We start from the raw sequence: 20437 nt of genomic DNA on the forward strand, positions 1-20437 counted from the left end.
TTAAAGTCACCTATGACTAAAAAATCGTCATCGGGAAAATCCGTATTTAAATTAGATAAATATTCAAAAAATAATAACTGAGAGTTTACTTGATCTTTTCCTTGGGGAAAGTAGCATGTAAACAATCTAAGTTTTTTCGTCGAAGGACTTTGAGTGTAGGGAACATCAAGATAGGTTATGTCAGCGTCCGGCAGGGCGACGACAGGCCGCGCTCCTTGATCTGCGGGTAACTCGCGGCGCACTGCGATCAGCGTGCCGCCGCCTCTCGTTACCCCCATTCTTTCGCAATCTCGATCAGTTCTGTATACGTTGTATCGTGAATCGAAAAGTTCTGAATTAAAAATGCCGGGCAACAACCATGTTTCCGTGATACAAATAAAATCATAGTTTGAATTCAACACATTGGATAAAAACTCTCTGGTTTTAGTACGGAGCCCACGGGCGTTCTGATAATAAAAGCTAAATATCATTAATTATTAAGTGTGATGGATAATTCATGTGTCTAATAATTTTTATAATAATAGCTTTAAATTGTTTATGCATAAACATTGTCTTAGATTCCTTATTAAGATTTAATTGAATTGTAGCGAAATGAGGATACATCACTATTCCAATAGATATGATTCCGAGCATATTCGAGCAGGTCCAATATATAGTAATAATTAAGAAGAGCATATTGTTTCTGCAATGAAAGAGTTGTAATCGTATAATAATAACTATGAGCAAAAAAATACGGTTGTTTACGTTGTAAACACTTATGTTATTTTGTTTAAAGCGTCTTCGGAATTTATGTACAAAATAGGCGAGTTATCAGTCTTACGGACCATAACCGTGCAGTTTTGAACCCAACACCACTTATATTCCTTTTGATTTTTCCTTTGTTTAGCCTCCTTAAGCAAATACTTATTGTAAGCAGATAAATGGTCGTTTATATATATTCGATTATCGTTATCGGGAAATCCCATGTCGGATGCTTTCAAGTTTTTTAATTTCCGTAAAGATGAAATGAAATCGTCTTTCTTATACCGAGCTTGTAACTTGACGATGATGGGTTTTGGCGTCTTCCTGTCTCTGTCGTTCCTAACGGCAACGCGGGTCACGAAATCAACGTCAGTCGCGACATTTAGGGGATAACCACTCAACCCTGACAAAGTATTTAAAATCTTATATAGATTTTCACCGCTGGTTTCAGGTACTCCATTAATTTGGATATTTGAACGCCTGACCCACTGCTCGTTCCTACGCATATCCGACACTACTCCAGTCACAACAGTTTTAATCTCATCAATCTCGGATTTACACTTCTCCAAACCCGACACTCTAGATTCAATATCATCAAGTCGTCCCGCCATCTCATCCAGTCTCGAATCTAAACTCTTTTTCATCTCGGTTACATCTGATTTGACTTGGTTGATATCTGCCTGTATTGTTTGGATAGCTGAGAATTGTGTCTGGAGTTGAGATACCCTGAGAAGGATGCTGTTAAGCAACTCCGCGTAATCCGTAGGCAGCGCTGAACTGTGACTTCCTGTACTTAAAGCATTAGGGGGAGTACACAGGGCAGCACTTTTGTCCAGACTAGTTTTACCTTGTGAGTCCATAACAAGCCTGGATTCGTCTAATGTGCCATCACATGACATTACGGAGTCATCCAATGTCACCTCGGACACTGAGGCCCGGACGGGTGTGAGGTCGTTTCTACGACGACGAGTATTAACAGAGATACAGAACGAACACATCCATGGGGTAGTATTATTTGATATATCTTTGGGTTTATCCGTTGTCGACAAGCAATGCAAGTGGTAGCACCCTCCACATCCTATACACGTCAACCTACGGTCCGTCTCAACGACTAGGTTACATGATCTGCACAGCATCTTGTAATGTCAGCCGTATGGACAACGCAATAAGGTGTATAGTCCGATCGCAGAGGCAGCGCCGCCCGGTAGTGATGACAAATTTCGCCCGCACGCTTTCATCCACTCGTGGCTCCGCGGTAAGGCACCGGACAACGGCGCATCGGGCGCGGGTTCCAATCCCGCACACAAAAAAAATGCAAAAAGTTTAACACTCAAACTTTGGCCTTCCCCGTCAACAGTCACTCGACACCGACACTTCTATCACTCACAGTTCCGCGGTAGAGCGAGAGGTCCGACACTGAGCAATATGGCCGCCACAGGAAACGGAGGCAGCCCTTGGTGAGACAAGGAGGTACCGAGTTTACGGAACGTTTGGAATAAAATAGAAATAATTAATTTAGAAATAAAATAAAATCACAAGAATTAGCAAAACACACGTCCACTCAGAGCAAAAGCACGACGAATATGATACGATATGCTTTACCAAGCTTTTATTATGGCCCGGCTTCTTTGCTTTTAGTCATTATTCTGAGTTTCAAACTATGGAAAAGACCACCATCTACACTAGCGCCCCTAACGGCGAATTCATACGCGTTAGCCCTCATTAAGTAAATATAGTTGGTCAAGCAAATCTTGTCAGTAGAAAACATGTAAAAAAGGCGAGAATTAAAATTCTCTATGGGGTGATAACACTTCGCGCCTACATTTTTTAAATTTGCCGCCTTTCTACTGACAAGATTTGCTTGACCAACTATGAATTGGGATTGTTTATTTATTAAAACAAAAACTTGAGAAATATACCAAAGGTTCGCTTTTCGCGCACGAGTGTGGAGAGTACTTTACCACCACCTTTTTTCCATGTTTTTTATTTTTTTTTCATTAAAATATGGGACACTAACAAACACTAGCGCACGTGTGCGGCAGTCTGTAAGGTGGGATCGCACCGTTTTGACGGTTCGGTGCGATAGTGTGAAAGCCCACGCCAGTACTACCTATTCCTAGAACTGCTCCAAGGTCGCGGTGCGGTGCGATGGTGTATGATGGCTTTAATTTGGTACTTCATTGGATGCCACGACTCGACCGGACCGAGTTAAGGCGAATACACAAATCTGATAAAAAAAAATAAGCAGAAAGTTGAGGGCTCGCTCTTATAAAGTAGTAATTGGCTGCACCCATTTAAAAAAATATATAAAAATTAATAGATTTTAATACCCATCTCATTAGGTGGCCCATTGGCCAATTACATCCACACTCGCTATCGTGCCCGACGTCGGGCCCGAGCAAGAGTATTTTTTCGTTTCACCAAATATCAGCACGTCATTGTGTTGTAATTCAGTCGACATTCCGCAACTCGACGACAGAACATCGTGGTATGCTGATATTCTGTGAAGCGGAAAACGACTTGCTCAGGCCCGACGTCGGGCCTAATAACAAGTGTGGATGTAATTGGCCCATAACACCAAAGAAACCACACTGTAAAGGGCTCCACTGACCATCCAACAAATCGCATGCTATTTCCGATTCGCTGCGGCATTTGTTCGATCGATTTAATTCGTTGCACCGTGGACGAACTTCAAAGTATAAAACTTTGATGTATCCTATAACATTAAATTAAAGCAGTTAAATTGTAAAAAGTTTGTGACTCTTGAACACTATCAAATCAAGTTTTTAGTTCAGTTTGTAGCTTTTTCTCCGTGTATTTCCAGGTGTTGACAAATATTTGAGGAGTCTACATTTACATGTGGATTACTTCAGAAATCGAAAACACGTGCGGAGTGCAGACCGCGGATCTGTATAAACTTGCATGGTGCGTTTTAGGCAGTTTCAACCCAATCGAATATTCGGTTCGATATGAGCTGAACCGAATATTCGTATTCGGCAAAGTCCATATTCGGCCTATCTCTCGTCGTCGACAATAATATAATGGCGACTTCATACAATCTAATACAGTACGGCCCCCCGTTGTGTCGTGCGTGACAGGATAAAGTATAAAAGCGGCCATGAGGTCGGTGAATTGATGATTAATTTCTAAATAAATTGGCAATTGGATTGTTCTGTCTTAACTCTCTAAAAACTGTCGAAACGGATTTAAAATCGCATGCGATTTGTTGCAAGGTCTGTGGTGACCATAACGTGATCAATCATATCATATCCCCTCGTGTAAAGCAATCTTTATTTTTCTGCGGGTGGTAGCATTGTGTTCTTCAATTCTGTCACTGTCAATCAGCGTTTAAATTAGGAGACAAATTTGACACATCCAACCGTTACTATTTTAATTTTTTTGTCTCTGCACTGGAAGATGTTAAAGTTGTTGTAGTAGTAAGTAGCTAAAGAAAGTTTTATGTGCGATATGTTTAATGTGGCCTAGTGTAATCGTTTAAGAAATTTAATTGATGCACTAAGACAATGGGAAGCAACACCAGCAAAGTAACAAATGAAGCAGCTGTTCAGGTCCAAAAAAACGACACTGAAATCAATTCTGATCCAAGGTCTCCTACACCCGAGATTTCGCGGACACCTTTACAGGTAATTCATGTTTATTACTTTTAGTGGAACACTTATGCTTTACAAAGCTGAGCAGTCATGCTTTCCCGCCTTTAATTTTTTTATCTGAGTATGGCCTTGTTTTAGCAGTTCATATACATTTTGTAGGGATAATTATTTATCAGAAATGTATGTCTTCATTGTGAAATTGTTTCTTAGCATCATGTTTTTACCAAATTCAATATACATAATTTAAATTACACACATTTGTTACAGGGTAAAGGTGGATCAAAGCACAATATAACTAAAAATGTTGACTTACGAAAGACCTTTGAAAACGGCCAGGGCGAAGACAAGCTTATTCACAACAATCCTATTCTATCTGCTGTTATAAAAAATCACCTTCAATCTTATGATCCTCGCTCACCTACTCAGGACTTTGAGAGAACACCTATAGTTTTAGAACTGAACACCGAAGAATTGAAAGACAAAAAAGTGCTAAGGGCTATAGCTATAGATGATTGTGGCAGTCCTAGTTTGCATAATAATAGCACTTCTGATGATAGTTTTGTCCCAAAATCTATTCCTGACATTGTTCCTAAAAACCTGTGCGATGGGTTCCTAAATCTGACTTTTAATGACACTATTAAGGATGTAGAAGAACCATTAGGCTCATCCACAGCTTCAAGTGACAGTATTGAAAATGCTACTAAGGACTCAATTGACAAACCAAAAAAAATATTAGAAACAAACTTTGACTTTGATGAAAAAATTGAAGAAAGTATTGAAGAATATGAAGAAGACAGTGAAGAATCAAAGAGCAACAATAATAATAGTGAAGATGAACAGAAAATACTTAATTTTGCAAAATTTAAGATTCTACCTCAAGACCCAAGATCACCAACTAATGGAATAGAAAGAACTCCTATTGTGATTTCTAAAATTGAAGATAAGACTGATGACAAGGTTGAAGATATGTCTGATGACATACTAATTAAAGCTCTCCAGAATACCAATGCAGAGCTAATTCATGGTATTAAAAAAGGATCTGGTAAGGACTCTGATGGAATTCTCATCTATGAAGATGAAGACGACAGCCCTGAAACCCCTAAGAAACCTCGATCAGCAGGGTCAGGTGGATCAAGAACTCCTTTGTCTTGCATGAAAAACAAGGGGGAGAATGCTCATGGCCGCTCTAAATCTGTCAACACATTGTTTGACAATAAATGCCCGATTACAGGCAAAAAAGTATCACATATCCCAAGACTGAAATCATTATCAAAGTCTAAATTCATGCCAGAAGCTAGCAGCACTTCTTTAAGAAACATTTCGAAAGCTGTAGGAGTTATTGGAGACTGCGAAAACACTCCTCCACACTCCCATCGCGATAAATGGGATAAAGATACTAGTATTGTACTTTAAATTTAATGTTGAATTCATTCACATATTATAGTTTCATTTTTACTTTGTAATCTAATAATTTAAAGATGTGTATGATTTCTGAAGCTTTTACAGATCAAATATTTTGCAATTATGGGGCACAAATACTTGGTTTCACCTTCTTGACTTTGGTTTATTGACTACGGATAATTTTGTCATTTTATAAATTAAATATTAATTGATAAATGTATGTTAATGCCAATTTTCTTTAATAAAAGACCCTTAACAAATGAGTTTTGTTTTAACCAGTTTAATGTTACCTACTAATGACACTTATAAATCTTAATATTAGGGCTCCTCTACACGATGGCCCAACGTAGGCCAATCTAAGAGACGCAGCTATGCGGTGGAATGAGATAGCAATATATCTTGCTCCCTCTAACGCATAAATGCGTCCATTAGATTGGCCTACGTTGGGCCCTCGTGTAGAGGAGCCATTATAATACCTAGTTATAATTTGTCACAGCAGTTATTCACTCCCAACTGCGTTGGAAATAGTTCGTTGATTTTGTAAAAACTGCTAACTGGTCTTCAGGTACAGTGTACAGTCGATGTCAAAGATATCTTTACATTAAGCTTAAAATAAATTTAAAGGTGGAAAAATTACTGCCTTGGGTCAGACTTGAACTCACGGCCTCTACACCACCTCTCTTTCATGTTTACATTTTTCGCCATAATACAAATACGGTGTAAACATGTAAATATACCATTGACATGGACTGTACAAAAAATGAAGTAGTCATCTGTTCGGAAAGAGAAGAGTAGTGGGATGTATTGGGCCCCATACATTCCACGACTAGTTGCCACATACGCGACAGTAGATTGCATTTATGTACCTACGGCTCTTGTTAATAAACTGCAGTTCGACAATTTCAGTGCAAGGGACAGTTTAATGTCTATAAAAATAAATCCTAATTCCTATTGCTTACCGAGTTACTGACCAATATGTAATATTAATACTAACAAATGATAAGTATTTGGCAAAAGTTTCATTTTTGGTAGGTACAAGCTTTTATCGCTGACTGTACTTTTCTTTCCACAGGCAACTAATACTCATCGAGACAATTCTAACGACCCCAAACACAATTAGTTTGTGTTGTTTTATCACAGCAAATCGCAGTTGCCATGGCCACCTCCTGTCTCCATGATCAGATCAGCTCCATGACAATATAATACTGCTTTGTCAACCGATTTACTTTTGTACCTATGCAAAATTTCAGCTCAAAATTGTAAAATACGTCGGCTCCTCTCTGCGGCCCTGATCACTGGCAGCTAGGCCCTTTCCCGCTACCGACGAAACCCTAGGGAAGGCTTTTAAAAATGTTTTTTATACATGATCTTAAGGCGGGATCCCACCAGTGTGCGGCTTGTGCCTATTCAGTGCAAAAATGCTTGTGCCGTACTCTGGTAGAATCCCGCCTTTACGATTTTGGGCCATAGGTATCAGTTATTATTTCTGCGAATGAATGGTCTTGCTCTTACCTAACAGTTCAGTACATACATAATATATTGTCCTCTTCTTCCCTACATGACCTTAAGTGATACATAGTGGATACATACATTTATCATATGTTGTATATTTGACATTATTAGGTATAGTGTATGTACTAGGGACCACGGAGATGGCAGTACACGTACTGCCTTTCAGACTAAGTATAAAATAGGTAAGTACACTTTGGGATCTGCGCAAGTCTTACGGTTATAGAGAAGTCTTTCTTATATAGCAACATATAGGTACCTAATTAGTCAAAATAAAACACCAAAAAGATTTTTATCCTGTATTTAAGTAACAACATTCACGTGACAACGACAAATGCCTACTATGTTAGCAACATTATACCTTGATAGAACTGAGATATCATTTGATACAATACAACTCAAATTTCCAAAAGGGTATGATTTGTTAAACTAATTAGATTTTAATATTTATTAATAGGCCTTTAATATGTCAGTGGCTTTCAACCTTTTTCACGAGTCATGTCGCGACCCCTTTTAATAAGAAAAATAATTCGGCACTCAGGTTCTGCTGTTTGCAACTAGTATAATTTCTTTTTTTTAATGGGGGTCGCGACACAGCTTTAAAAACACTGGTCTAAATAATAAATTAATAATGGAAGTTAATATTGCATGTAGATGATTTTGCATCAACTTAAAAGGTACATCACAATAAAATACAAACGATAAATGTTTACCACAACACATATGACATAATACATAAAGAAAACTAACATGCCTAAGAGTGTTACCAAACCTAAGTTATCTACACCTACACCAATCAATGTGAAGAATCGGTCTTATAATGTCGTTCAACCGATGTTCGATCGATGATCTTCGGTCGACCCAGAATATGTTTGTTTGGTAACGGTAATATGATCACATATATATGGCATTAGTATTTCTTTCATGGAATGGTTTTTAAATTTAATGACCAAATGAATAAAAGTATTACCTTATTTAGAATATATACTTAACACATATATTTTCCTTAAATAATAAAGCGGCGACTAATTCCTTGTAGTTTACTTCTTACAGCCCACGAAGGTCTATGAAGAAAAATAATACATTATTCACTTATTATAGTTATTATGCCGGCGATGATGAACCCTGCGCGTTAAGTTTATTGCACTTGGTTCTATTACAAATATTTCATAATAAAATGGAATGTTTACTTTTAATTTCAATAGAATAGCATTTTTAAGAATTTGAAACATAAATACGCTACACGATGTAACGTATGAACAAGATATAAATAAACTAGGGTCGACGTTCTTTAATATTTGGCACCATAATCGACCTCAGTCATTAGGTTATTATTATGCTCAAAAAGTAATAAATTTCGCTAAAAATGAAATTAACAGAAAAAGAAGAACAGTATACAAATTGGTACCTATAACTAAAGTAATGTATTATTAAACTTATTAAACAATGCTTATTATTAATAATAATAAGTTATTAAAATAGCTTACTCAGATCCTGATTATATTTCTATGAAAGATACATCTCCCGAGTTATAGATATTATACTGGCATTACAATTGGCATCACGATTCGACGTAAATCTTCGCCCATAAATCAGTGCCATTTTAGTGAGCAACCGGCAGTTCTGAACCCTATTTATGTTCATATTATGACGAAGGAATGCACATATTATTCTTAAATTTAATGACTGAATCTAATGCATTACCTACATACATTTACTCGTGAGTCGGACCCACTATTACCTTTTAGCTACACTACTATATATTTTGAAAATATCGTGACATCTTACGACCGCGTTGCCGTTAGTATATTACAGGATTCTCTTGTTATGCAAATATTGGTACAAATGTTTTAAATCTTCATTAGCTTATGTTTTCATAGAGGTAGCTGGCAAAAATTGTATGTCAAACTTTCTTACAATAAAATAATATTAAGTTGCTAAGAGTGTTCATACATTTGCCACTAGACGCAAGTAACAAATGTATGAATTGAATAATAAGATGAACAAAATTGTGGAATATTATATATTATACACGATTTTTTGACTATTTAGATAGCACAAAACGTATGGAGCCATGCAGCGCTAATAAGTGTTACATGGTCCAGTGTCAAACCCACCTAACGTAGAGGCTCCAGTGCCCGACACAGCTCCAATAATCGACATTTTCAATCATAACGTCATAGTAATAAAGTTGACAGCAAGGTGTCGAATATTGGGTCTTAACATGTCGATTATTGGGGTGTTTACGCTACAATATTTTTCACTATGTGCATTTTTAATATATCTTTACAGTACATATGGTGCTACTGTCTCGCACTAGTACGTAAGAGCACTTTTCGTGCATATGTCGAAAGTTTAAAGGGCCATATGTACTGTAAAACGTTGTACGATACACGTGCGAATAGGTAATTCGCAACTCGTGTCGATTTAAAACACTCCCTTGGTTCGTGTTTAAATTTATCACTACTGCAAATTTTTCTACTTTCCGCACTTTAAAAGTGTATCGTAAATAACTATTGTCTATGGTTTGAGTAATAAAATACAACAATACCTAGGTATGTGTAAAATTACCTAAGCACGTTAACACGATTATTATTTAGAATATAATAAACATATATTGCATTTATTGCCAATCCTCCTAGCCTCCTACGCTGGCCAGTAAGAGCAAAAGAATGCTTTACTCAAACATGACTTGAAACAAATATTCTCAGGAGTTCCTATGTAATTGTAAACAATATCTCCTCTTGCTCTAGAGAGCCAAGTTCCCACATTTCTCTTTAGTAATAATTGTCCAAATTTCGGTACATTTTGGGGCAAACGTTTGGGAAACATTTATTTTAAATTTAACAAAATTGTCGAATGAATATGATAAGTCCGCAGAGACATACTTATCAGTTTCTTTCAAAATTTGAACGAGGTACTTAATAAATATTAATACGCATTTCAGTTACATAGCATGCATAAATTACGAAGTATTTCTCTCGCAATTATAATGGAAAGTTTAACAAGTACCTAATAGGTAGGTATGTCATTTGAAGAGTGTAAATTGCGTGCACTCATCAAATGACATACCCATTGTTTGTAACCATTAATTTTCGATGAATATGCATGACGGTCAAATAGGTAGCTAAAGTCAGGCTAAGCTAACTCTGCACGTGATTGATAGCACAGTGTGCAAAAGTGTTATTTAAAACGCCATAATTTCATAGATTTGGGTCGTAATTCCACCTGTCCAATTTATTGGTCCAATATGTATTTGCGTCTCACATTTTGCTTAATGAGAGAGTGAGAGCAATGCACTTTGGAATACCTACCACCCTTTGACGTTTATAAATGATAATAACACCACACTCCGTGTCATAAAACACGGTGCAGAGTTAGCTGAGCCTGACTCTAAGATCCTTCGTTTGATCCGTACTACACGCAACAATATTATCATAATAGAAGGAAATGTATTTCATTCACGCTAAGTAATTGTACACAATTCAACTTACTATTAATAGAGGATCAATGCTGATTTTACATATTTTCATAAATTAATTCATTGTCAAGAGTATAATTAAAGGAAAACTTATCGAAAAGTCAAAATCGAAAAAGAAAGTCTAAAAGACTCGGAATCGTGAAAGTTTAGTTCAGTGTAAAGGAAAACTATTTAGTGGATCAATAAAAATAAGACATATTATAACTTACCCGAAAATCAATAAATATAATAATATCAACCCCTAGTAAAATTAATGAAAAATCAACATTGATCTTCAATAAAATCTTGAGATATTTTCTAATTTGTACTAATGCACACAAATGAAAACATTAACAGTGTTAAATATTAACTAAACAAACTCGTCTGCCTTTCAACCTCCATATTTCTTTAAAGTAACCGTAAATATTCACGAAATAATATACATTTTAATAAATGATACTACCAAGAAAATCAACCGCGCGCTTTCTAATACTCATTTTGTATAACTATGGATATTCCTGGCTGAAGAATCGCTGACGAAAATCGTCTGTACAGTACACAGTACCCAAGTAGTCAGCTAGGCTATTAGATTGATTTATTTATCTTCTAATTACTTCGGTTTATTTCTAGTTTTATTTACCGTGGTGCTAGTCGCAACATTGCCCAAGTACGCTCTGTACAACCGCGTTTTTTTAGTGTTCTAATTCTAAGCAAACATTTTGATTTGAGCAAATGTTTGCTATTCCCATTTACTATTGGAGCAAACTAATGATCCATTAACCGAACGAACGAACTATTGCTCGCGCAGAACTGTTCAGAACACTAAGTGAAAACGCGGACTATTCCTTCGTGAATATTAAGGAGACTGTAAAAATAAGAAATCAGTTTCTTATGAAATACCTATCATAAATTTCATTAGTGTTTTTTTCTTTAATTGGGAATCCCAATCGAAATTATTTTAAGATACGAATGGGAGTTATGTAGATAGGATTCACAAAGTGAAACAACCCAGCAAATGTTAAAACCACTCCATGCGTTGAAATGTTCACTCGGTGGCCGTAGGACCGTCGCACGCTAAAAAAAAACAATTAAACACACTTAACACTTTGTTAGTCAAACAAACACACATTAATAATATAATGCATGGTTAATAAGTTATTAATAACGGTTATTGGTTACTGTTGAGTAGTTAGCATCGACGCGGTGTATCTACTGGTGTATACTGCGACGGGAAGGGTTATAAGGGGTACTCGTAACTGTATGTGTTGGTTATAGTTGGATACGTTTGTTTTGGAAGTTCTAGCGAAATGTCGAAGCTACAGAGGCTAACTGATGAATCGATCGATTTATGTTCATAGTACATTTTTAACAGACTTTAAAAAAACAGGTTATTTATACGAGAAAATACGATGATTTTCAAGTGTTTACTTATAAAATTGGAGAACATCGGTTTGTTGCGAAAAGCAATTCTTACTAAATTATGTTACTGCTAGCATGACCTATCTGTCTCAATCAGTACGCTACAAATGGACTAATATCTAAGCTTGAAAACTGTATGGCGAGGGAATTAATATAAATCATATTATTGGAGAAATAGTTATTACACTAAAATAGGTCTTATTACGAATAAATAAATTAGATTACATCCTACGTATCGAGCCCGATATACACATGGTGAACTTCTTCTTCTTCTTCTTGTGCCATGTCCTCATCGGACGTCGGCGACCATCTCTCGGAACTTATTCCTATCCTGTGCCAATCTGCTCAGGTTGGCAGCGTCGTTGTTATGAGTCCAGCTTTTAATATTGTCCATCCAGGCTAGCTTCCTTCTTCCTCTACCCTTTTTTGCCTTCTACTTTGCCCTCTATTATTTTCTTTAGGATTTGATATTTATTGTTGCGGTAGATATGACCAAAATATGAGATTTTTCTTTTCTTTACCGTTTCCAAAAGTTCCAATTTTTTCTTCATTCTTTGCAAGACTTCTACATTGGTTATTCTATCTCTCCATGATAATTTAAACATTCTTCAGTAGAGCCACATTTCAAAAGCGTTTATTTTTGCCTCTATGGTTCGGTCTATGGTCCAGCCTTCGACGCCATACATAAATACAGATAACACGTAACATTTAACCATTCTCCATCTGAGTTTCAGGTTTATGTCTTTCTTGGTGAATAGCTTGTTCATTTTCATGAATGTGCTTCTTGCTATCTCTATTCTTGTACGCATCTCTTTACGTGGGTCCCATTTTTCGTTGAGAGAGCTTCCTAAATACTTGTAGTGTTTGACTCTTTCAAGTGGCTTGCCGTTAATAGACAGCGTGGTCGATTCTACCGCGTTCTTGCTCATGATCATATACTTGGTCTTTGATATGTTCATCTTTAGACCGTAATCTTCCACGACAGTATTTAAGCGGTTTAAGAGTTGTTGGAGGTCTTGTAGGGAGTGAGCTAAGATAACGGTATCATCGGCGTATCGGAGGTTATTTATCACTGTACCGTTTACTCTGATACCAGTTTCAACGCCATCAAAAGCTTCTTGAAATATAGTTTCGGAGTAAAGATTAAACAATAATAGGGTAGGATACATCCTTGTCTCACTCCTTTACGTATTTTGATATCATCAGTGCCAGATGTTCCGACTTTAATGTGTTCTGACTGGTTCCAGTACAGGTTTCTGATAATTCTTTGATCTTTGCTGTCCACTTCGGTCTTGTTGAGTATATGCATTAATTTGTCATGTTTTACGTTATCGAATGCTTTCTCAAAATCAATGAAACAGGCATATACTTCATTATTATATTCCAAACTGTTCTGCACTAGCACTTGAACTGCAACCAGGGCTTCTCGTGTTCCTAAACCATTTCTGAATCCAAATTGGTTGTCTGATATAATTTTATCGATTTTGTTATAAATTATCATGTGAATCCCTTTAAGAAATACTTTTAGGGCGTGACTCATCAGGCTGATGAGCCTTTGGTCACCGCATGTCTAAGCATTTGCCTTTTTAGGGAGCGGGAGGAATGTGGATTTTAACCAGTCTTCTGGTAATGTTCCTTTATCATAAATTTTATTGTACATTTTAACTAATAATTTCAAATTGTCGTCATCCAATAGTTTTAACAGTTCTACATATATCCCATCTGGGCCAGCCGCTTTTCCGTCTTTCATAGATCTTATTGCTTTTTCAATTTCTATTTGGAGTATTGGTGGTCCCTCCTCGTTGCTTTGGGTTTCCATTACGTTTGTATCTATATCTGCTCTATCATCTTCGAACAGTTGCTCAATATACAGTTCCCATGTTTTACATTGTTTTTCGTTATCGATTACCACTTTGTTATGTGAGTCTGTTAATTTACCAATTATTTGTTTTCTATGTGTTTTAGTAAAGCTCTGTAAAGATCACAAAGGTCACCATTTTCGTAGTTATTAATTTGACTGCGGTAGTGCACCTTTGGAATTACAGCTACATATTTCACGGAATTGTCTTACAAACGCGAATTCAATGGCTATCGTAGAAATTAGAGTCATCAATTTATAACGCTGAATTACTCTTAAGATCAGGCAAAAAATCATTGTTTCTATGGGTGAGACTAGACGATTGCTAAATATTCATACATTTCTCGGGTTCGAATCGAACGTTTTACGAAAAAGTGCGTCCAGATCTGGCGAACATGGCACGAATGTGCCTGCATATATGCTTAAAGCGCGTCAGTGCAATGGTGTCGCGTTCGCCAGATATGGACACACTTTGCGAGTTTCAAGCTGTTAAAACATTCAAAATAAAAAACGTATAGGTATATTGTACCTACCTTGGTCGTTGTCTTTCACATTCTGCGCAATAAACTCGCGCAGTTCAGAATACGCCTTATTCAAGTTGTCGTTCATAATGATAATGTGGAAGTTGCCGGGTTCCTGTCCTGTAATGTAAACAAATACTATTGTCAGTCATTGTTACCAAATTCAAAAATAGGGATTCTCAATTCCGTTCCATAGGCACCCGTATTCGAAACTAGAAAATTGACGAAAGAGTAAACCGACGTTTGTGGGCAATGAAGTTATGGTATTTGTAAGTTGCGCAGTCGGTGAAGGGAGAAATGGCGCTGATTGTCGCAAACACACGTAATCTTATGGAATGTCGCACATTAGTGCTAGCGGTAGCATTTTGAACTAATTTTACTCCATAAAATTTAACCTTATTGTACCTATGAAAGCAATAAATTACTGATTACTGATAACGTAGAAAATTCCACAGAAGGTGGGCAGCACCAGTCGTGCACCTCAAAGGTATCACATATTTTAAATTAAGTAAATAAAATAAATCGTAAATAAATAAATAAAATAAGTCATTTTTTAGATTTTTAATCATCAGCACTGAAGCCTTGACCACTGATTCAGTCAACGTCAAAGATATGTTTACATTTTTGCACCTTACTCCTTTGTAATAAGGCGAAAAATGTAAACATATCTTTGACGTCGACTGTCCCACTGGATTGAAATGCAAGGAAGTTCACAAATATTTAAAGGCTACATAGCTGCTTGTGTTAGTACAAGCAAGCACATGCCACATTATGCCTGTTACATGTATAAAACTTGTATTTGTTTTAGTTTTAAGAAAATTTGCGACACCCTATCAGGGTCCTTGTGCCTGAATGTTACATTGTAATTGTGTCTACTTGGATGCAAATAAAGATCTTTATCTGTATCTATCTCAAATGTTTGAAATAATCATTCCAGATAAGTTAAGAAAAGGTGAGTTCCAAAGCAAAAATAAAACAATACAAATATAAAAGTATTTACCAAACTCTATTTCCTTCCTTGCTGTCTCAAGTCTCAGCTTCAGTGCCTCATCAGACTCTGTATTGCGTCCACGCAGGCGCCTCTCCAGCTCTTCGATTGAAGGCGGCATCACAAACACCAGCAGAGGGTCGAGGTCGGAGCGCTTCACTTGTTTCACACCTTCTATCTCAATATCCAGTACACAGATCTTTCCGGTGCGGCGAACATCTTCTACGGCTCTCTTACTGGAAGTATAAAGCAAATTAATTAATTAAAAAACAGCTTGTTCAGAATCGATAGGAGAATCGATCGCGCTATGTTTTAATGGGGGTAATTTTTTTATTATCTTTTATTATTTTTACATGCCCATTCTACAGGTTTGTAATGCAACAATATCAATAACTAGCATTTGACACGTTATTTGTCAATGAGCAACACCCTTAACTGGCCATTGGTAAACCTTATCTCGTTGCAGTAAGGTATGCAAATGGTCTGTCAACAGTGTTTTCGATGGTAACTAGCAATTGTTTGATGTCACTAAAATGACAAAGCATCTTGTGTAGAATTAATTACTAGTCGAATAGATTTGTTGAGAAAACTAAACAACTAATATTTTTTTAAATATTTATCGGATTAAAAAATAAATACTCAAGATGAGTTCAAAATAAATAAAAACTGTTGAGGTTTTCAGTGGCTCAAGTAACACCGTGTATACTTCTACAACCCAAAAATTACTCTCTGGCTCTATAAGACCATAATCCGCCCCTTACTCTGTTACGGTGCTCTGGTTTGGTGGCCAAGAACAAACCTAGGCAACGTACGAGACAAGCTACAAAGACTCCAAAGGCTCGCATGCGCGGCCACCACTGGCTGTACGAGGTCCACACCGACTGCAGCCATGGAGGTCATGTTAAGCCTTCCACCGCTGCACCTACACATACAACAAGAGGCCAGTCTCTCAGCGGTAAGGCTGCGAGCCCTTAACATATGGTCCAACATCATAGGAGCTCTTCACACAACTTGCCTGGATAAGGTATATGACGAATTTCCAGTGCTCAATTCGGGCACGGATCGGATTCATAAACAAGCTATCTTCGACAAAAGGTACAAAATACAGTTATACGAGGACGACAATTACGAAGGACTCAATCCTCGGGAGCTCAGAATCTTCACTGATGGGTCCAAAACAGACAGCGGATCGGGCTCTGGAACCTTCTCAGAAGACCTGAACATGTCAATCACCACTCCGCTAGGAGCCCATAACTCGGTATTCCAGGCTGAGTGCATGGGCATCATAAACGCGGCGGCTGCCATCACTGCAAGGAAGGTAGTAGGATCCTCCATCCGCATACTCTCCGACAGTAGAGCAGTCTTGATGGCTCTAAAAAGCCATATAGTCACATCCAAACTTATACACGAATGCCACAAACGACTAATGGAGGTATGTCATAACAATAAGATCACCCTACAATGGATCAAAGGACACAGCGGATCCCGGGGTAACGATGCTGCGGACGAGCTTGCCAGGCAAGGATCGAGTGCGGGAGCGATTGGCCCAGAACCGATCCTCCCGATACCGTTTAGCAAGGTACGTTCAATGCTGCTGGCACGTACAGGGAAACTACACACAGAACATTGGCTAAACCAGACTGGATGCAGACAGGCCAAACAAGCCATGCCTGGCATCAACGGAAAGCTCACAAGGGTGCTCCTTCAATTAGGAAAGACCCGACTGAGCATGGTAACCAGTGTCATAACAGGTCATGGACTATTTAACAAACATCTTTTTATAACAGGTGTCACAGACAGTCCCCTATGCAGAGGATGCATGGAGACAGAAGAAACAGCCTCTCACGTGGTGCTGGAGTGCAGCGGAGTGGCCCCATACAGGGCAAAACATCTCGGATCCCCGAGAGACCTCCCCGAGGTCCTACTCAACATCAAAGGTTTGATAGGTTTCCTCGAGGAGCTGGGCTGGCAGGACTAGCCCACCCCCATGTCACGCAAAATAGGCGCCAGTCGTCGAGTTGCGGAAAATCGCCCGAACTACAATACAATACAATACTTCTATTTCTATAGAATTTCTATAGATACTGTCGCGCCAATCATGTGCTCGGCGTACAGGTTATAGCAATTTTAATTTAGTTGGTGTGATAAAGAAATTGTATTTAAAAAATATTTCTACAAAGTCCCATTTGATAACCAAGTTGGCTAGGAAGAATAAATTCTTCCGCATCGAAAACAAAAACAATAATGGTTTTCTAAGAGGAAAAAAATAACCATTTCATAACCGGGTTACCTAGGAAGAATTATTTTTCCTTGTAGAAAACCAGTTATCAAATTTGGTTATCTACAGGGAACAAAGGGATGGATCCCAACAGATCCTAGTCAAGTAAAATTAGTCCAAAATCAAGAATTTACAGGTGGGTGGGTATGATGGACTCATCAATAATAACCCAATCGAATATGTCAATGAGTACATCTATTTAGGCCAGATAATCTCTCCGGTAGATCTAACCTCAAAAGAAATAGATAGACGTATTGGAAATGCTTGGAAGACATATTGGAGCCTAAAGGAAATAATGAAAAATAAAGATATCAATGTAACTATCAAGCGGAAACTCTTTGATACCAGCATACTTCCTGTACTCACTTACGGCTGCCAAACCTGGGCTCTCACTAAAACACACATTATAAAGCTAGAAACTTGCCAAAACTCCATGGAGAGAATTATGCTGGGGAAAAGACTATCGGATAAGATAAGAATAGAATCCATAAAGAAGCTCAGCAAAACAAAAGATATCACAAAAACAATAAAAAAGTTGAAATGGAAATGGTCAGGACATACAATTAGAGGCTAAGAAAAATGGTCGAAATCGATAATAAACTGGTTCACAGGCCATGAGAAAAAGAGGTAGACCATTTAGAAGATGGGTGGACGACATCAAAGCCATAGCAGGAAGCACATGGATACAAGAGTTGCCAAGGATAGAGAGGAATGGAGAAGGTTGGAGGAGGCCTTTTGCCAATAAGTGGCCAACAGACAGCAATAAAATATGCAAGAACTGTAAAAATATGAAATTTACTTTACTGTCTGAAATAAAGGATAATATATGGACACACAGCATTTATGAAATGCCTTTATAGCAGGAAACAACAATATAATAACAAAACTTCTGTAAGACATATTAAATATATTAATAACGGGTCACATAACCCGTGACCCGTTATTAATATATTTAATAGAACACAATATAGTGAGTCAACATACTGAAATATAACTACAAGTTGTAATAATTCATATTCAATCTATTTGCAAGCGAGTGTGCTGATTCTGGTTAATTCAGCAGAGTAAACACTAGTTTCAAAATAGGCACAATGAACTTTTGGCACATTGCCAAGGTTCACATCACAACAATGTGAAAAAGCACATGGTCAGACTGAACCGATAAAAACTCACTTACCTTGTCCCATAGGTGTTCCCACTGAATGTAGCGGTTTCTAGAAATTCACCTTTTTCAATGGCAGCGAGCATTTCATCTTTTGTAGTGAAATGGTAATGAACTCCATTCTTCTCACCCGGCCGGGGGCCTCTCGTCGTATGAGAAACGCTGAACCCAAACTTATCAGGAAATTCTTTAAGAAGGCGCTTCAGCAGAGTGCTCTTTCCAGATCCCGATGGACCGCACAACACCAAAGGTCGAGGCCCTTTCTGCACCATTGTTGCGAAAACTGAATGCAAATCAAATTAGATTATTACAATGACGCCGTGCGTAACATAGGTTAAGAATTAGATTTACACGTTTACACTGAATGAATGATTATTACATTTGATAAAATTCGTCGTGATATCCGGTAAGACTTCTGTCTTCTGTAATTTCTTTTTTGCTTAGTGAGAGAGTAATTGAAAAAAATTAGAAACTATTGCGGATATTATCGATAGTGGATACAAGCAAAGAGTATAATATACTACAATACAAGTTTTCGCTCTTGAGCCGACTGACTGACATTTAAATGACAAATGACATCTGTCGTCGATTGGTGTTGCCATAGTATTCCTGATATTTTACTTTTTTTGTTTAGTGTGTTATATGTACGTGTATATACGTGTTTGTTTTATTTTTTAATATTTGATTTTACTTAAAAGTTGAGTTTATTCCTTTGTCCATAGTTTTAGTTGGTCAAGCAAATCTTGTGTTGTAAATGTTTAGAAAATGTAGGCGTGAAGGGTTATCGTCCCATAGAAAATTTGAATTTTGAATTTGAAGATTACCAAGACCAATACCAACTACAGTACTGGACAAATTTTTTTTTACTGCCAGCCCTGCCGGCGCGCTCCCGACCGGCGCGCTTCCAATTGGCGTGCCTCGCACCCCCGACACAACCGAGTACAGTTTACTTTAGTCTTGAATAAATACGGTAATTTAACCTAAAATACTGAATAGTTTTGTATGTATATTTTACTCACAATCGAAGTGAAAAGCAGTGTATAACTCAGGCATAAATGTCCATTTTTATCCTCGACTATAGTGGCCCTCGCTGCGCTCGGACCAATAAATGGCCTCGGATAAAAATGGATCGCTTTATGCCCTTGTTGTACAATCTACTATTCTTATAAAATTTCTTTTGTGAACTTCGCCTCGTGTGTTGTGGTATATATAGAAAACTTATAGTACATGTAATGAGCTTTAATAGTTTTAAAACATCAGTGTTTTTTTTTATACTACGTCAGTGGAAAACAAGCATACGGCCCGCCTGATGTTAAGCAGTCTCCGTAGCCTATGTACGCCTGCAACTCCAGAGGAGTTACATGCGCGTTGCCGACCCTAACACTCCTCTCCCTCGAGCTCTGGCAACCTTACTCACCGGCAGGAACACAACACTATTAGTAGGGTCTAGTATTATTTGGCTGCGGTTTTCTGTAAGGTGGAGGTACCT

General features: G+C 37.6%; 2 protein-coding genes across 4 annotated transcripts; one reads left to right on the forward strand and one right to left on the reverse strand.

Moving 5' to 3' along the window:
- Window positions 1-4082: 4082 nt before the first annotated feature.
- Window positions 4083-6009, forward strand: LOC134755889 (uncharacterized). Its single transcript, XM_063692528.1, has 2 exons — window positions 4083-4385; window positions 4620-6009. The coding sequence occupies exons 1-2, from the start codon at window positions 4266-4268 to the stop codon at window positions 5763-5765; spliced, it is 1266 nt and encodes a 421-aa protein (XP_063548598.1). The 5' UTR covers window positions 4083-4265; the 3' UTR covers window positions 5766-6009.
- Window positions 6010-7547: 1538 nt separating this feature from the next.
- On the reverse strand, window positions 7548-19484 carry LOC134755890 (guanylate kinase). Of its 3 annotated transcripts, none has more exons than XM_063692531.1 (5): window positions 19328-19484; window positions 18964-19231; window positions 15521-15744; window positions 14533-14640; window positions 7548-8326 (listed from the first exon to the last, which is right to left on the reverse strand). In XM_063692531.1, exons 2-5 carry the CDS (start codon window positions 19218-19220, stop codon window positions 8310-8312), a joined length of 606 nt encoding a protein of 201 aa, XP_063548601.1. In that variant the 5' UTR covers window positions 19221-19231; window positions 19328-19484; the 3' UTR covers window positions 7548-8309. The 3 variants fall into 3 exon arrangements, with proteins under 3 accessions (XP_063548601.1, XP_063548602.1, XP_063548599.1); XM_063692529.1 differs by lacking the exon at window positions 7548-8326 and adding an exon at window positions 10936-11796; XM_063692532.1 differs by lacking the exons at window positions 7548-8326; window positions 19328-19484 and adding an exon at window positions 10934-11796 and having other exon boundaries at window positions 18964-19230.
- Window positions 19485-20437: the final 953 nt, after the last annotated feature.

This window comes from Cydia strobilella, chromosome 3 (assembly GCF_947568885.1).
Source record: "Cydia strobilella chromosome 3, ilCydStro3.1, whole genome shotgun sequence".
NCBI classification, from domain to species: domain Eukaryota; kingdom Metazoa; phylum Arthropoda; class Insecta; order Lepidoptera; family Tortricidae; genus Cydia; species Cydia strobilella.

Excerpts from the sequence above, each read along its gene's own strand:
- LOC134755890 (XM_063692532.1), bottom strand. The coding sequence starts at position 19,220 with ATGGTGCAGAAAGGGCCTCGACCTTTGGTGTTGTGCGGTCCATCGGGA. Across the intron at positions 15,745-18,963 it reads GGGAACACCTATGGGACAAG|TAAGAGAGCCGTAGAAGATG; the intron begins GTAAGTGAGTTT and ends TTATACTTCCAG. Across the intron at positions 14,641-15,520 it reads AAGGAAGGAAATAGAGTTTG|GACAGGAACCCGGCAACTTC; the intron begins GTAAATACTTTT and ends TTTACATTACAG.
- LOC134755889 (XM_063692528.1), top strand. The coding sequence starts at position 4,266 with ATGGGAAGCAACACCAGCAAAGTAACAAATGAAGCAGCTGTTCAGGTC. Across the intron at positions 4,386-4,619 it reads TTTCGCGGACACCTTTACAG|GGTAAAGGTGGATCAAAGCA; the intron begins GTAATTCATGTT and ends CATTTGTTACAG.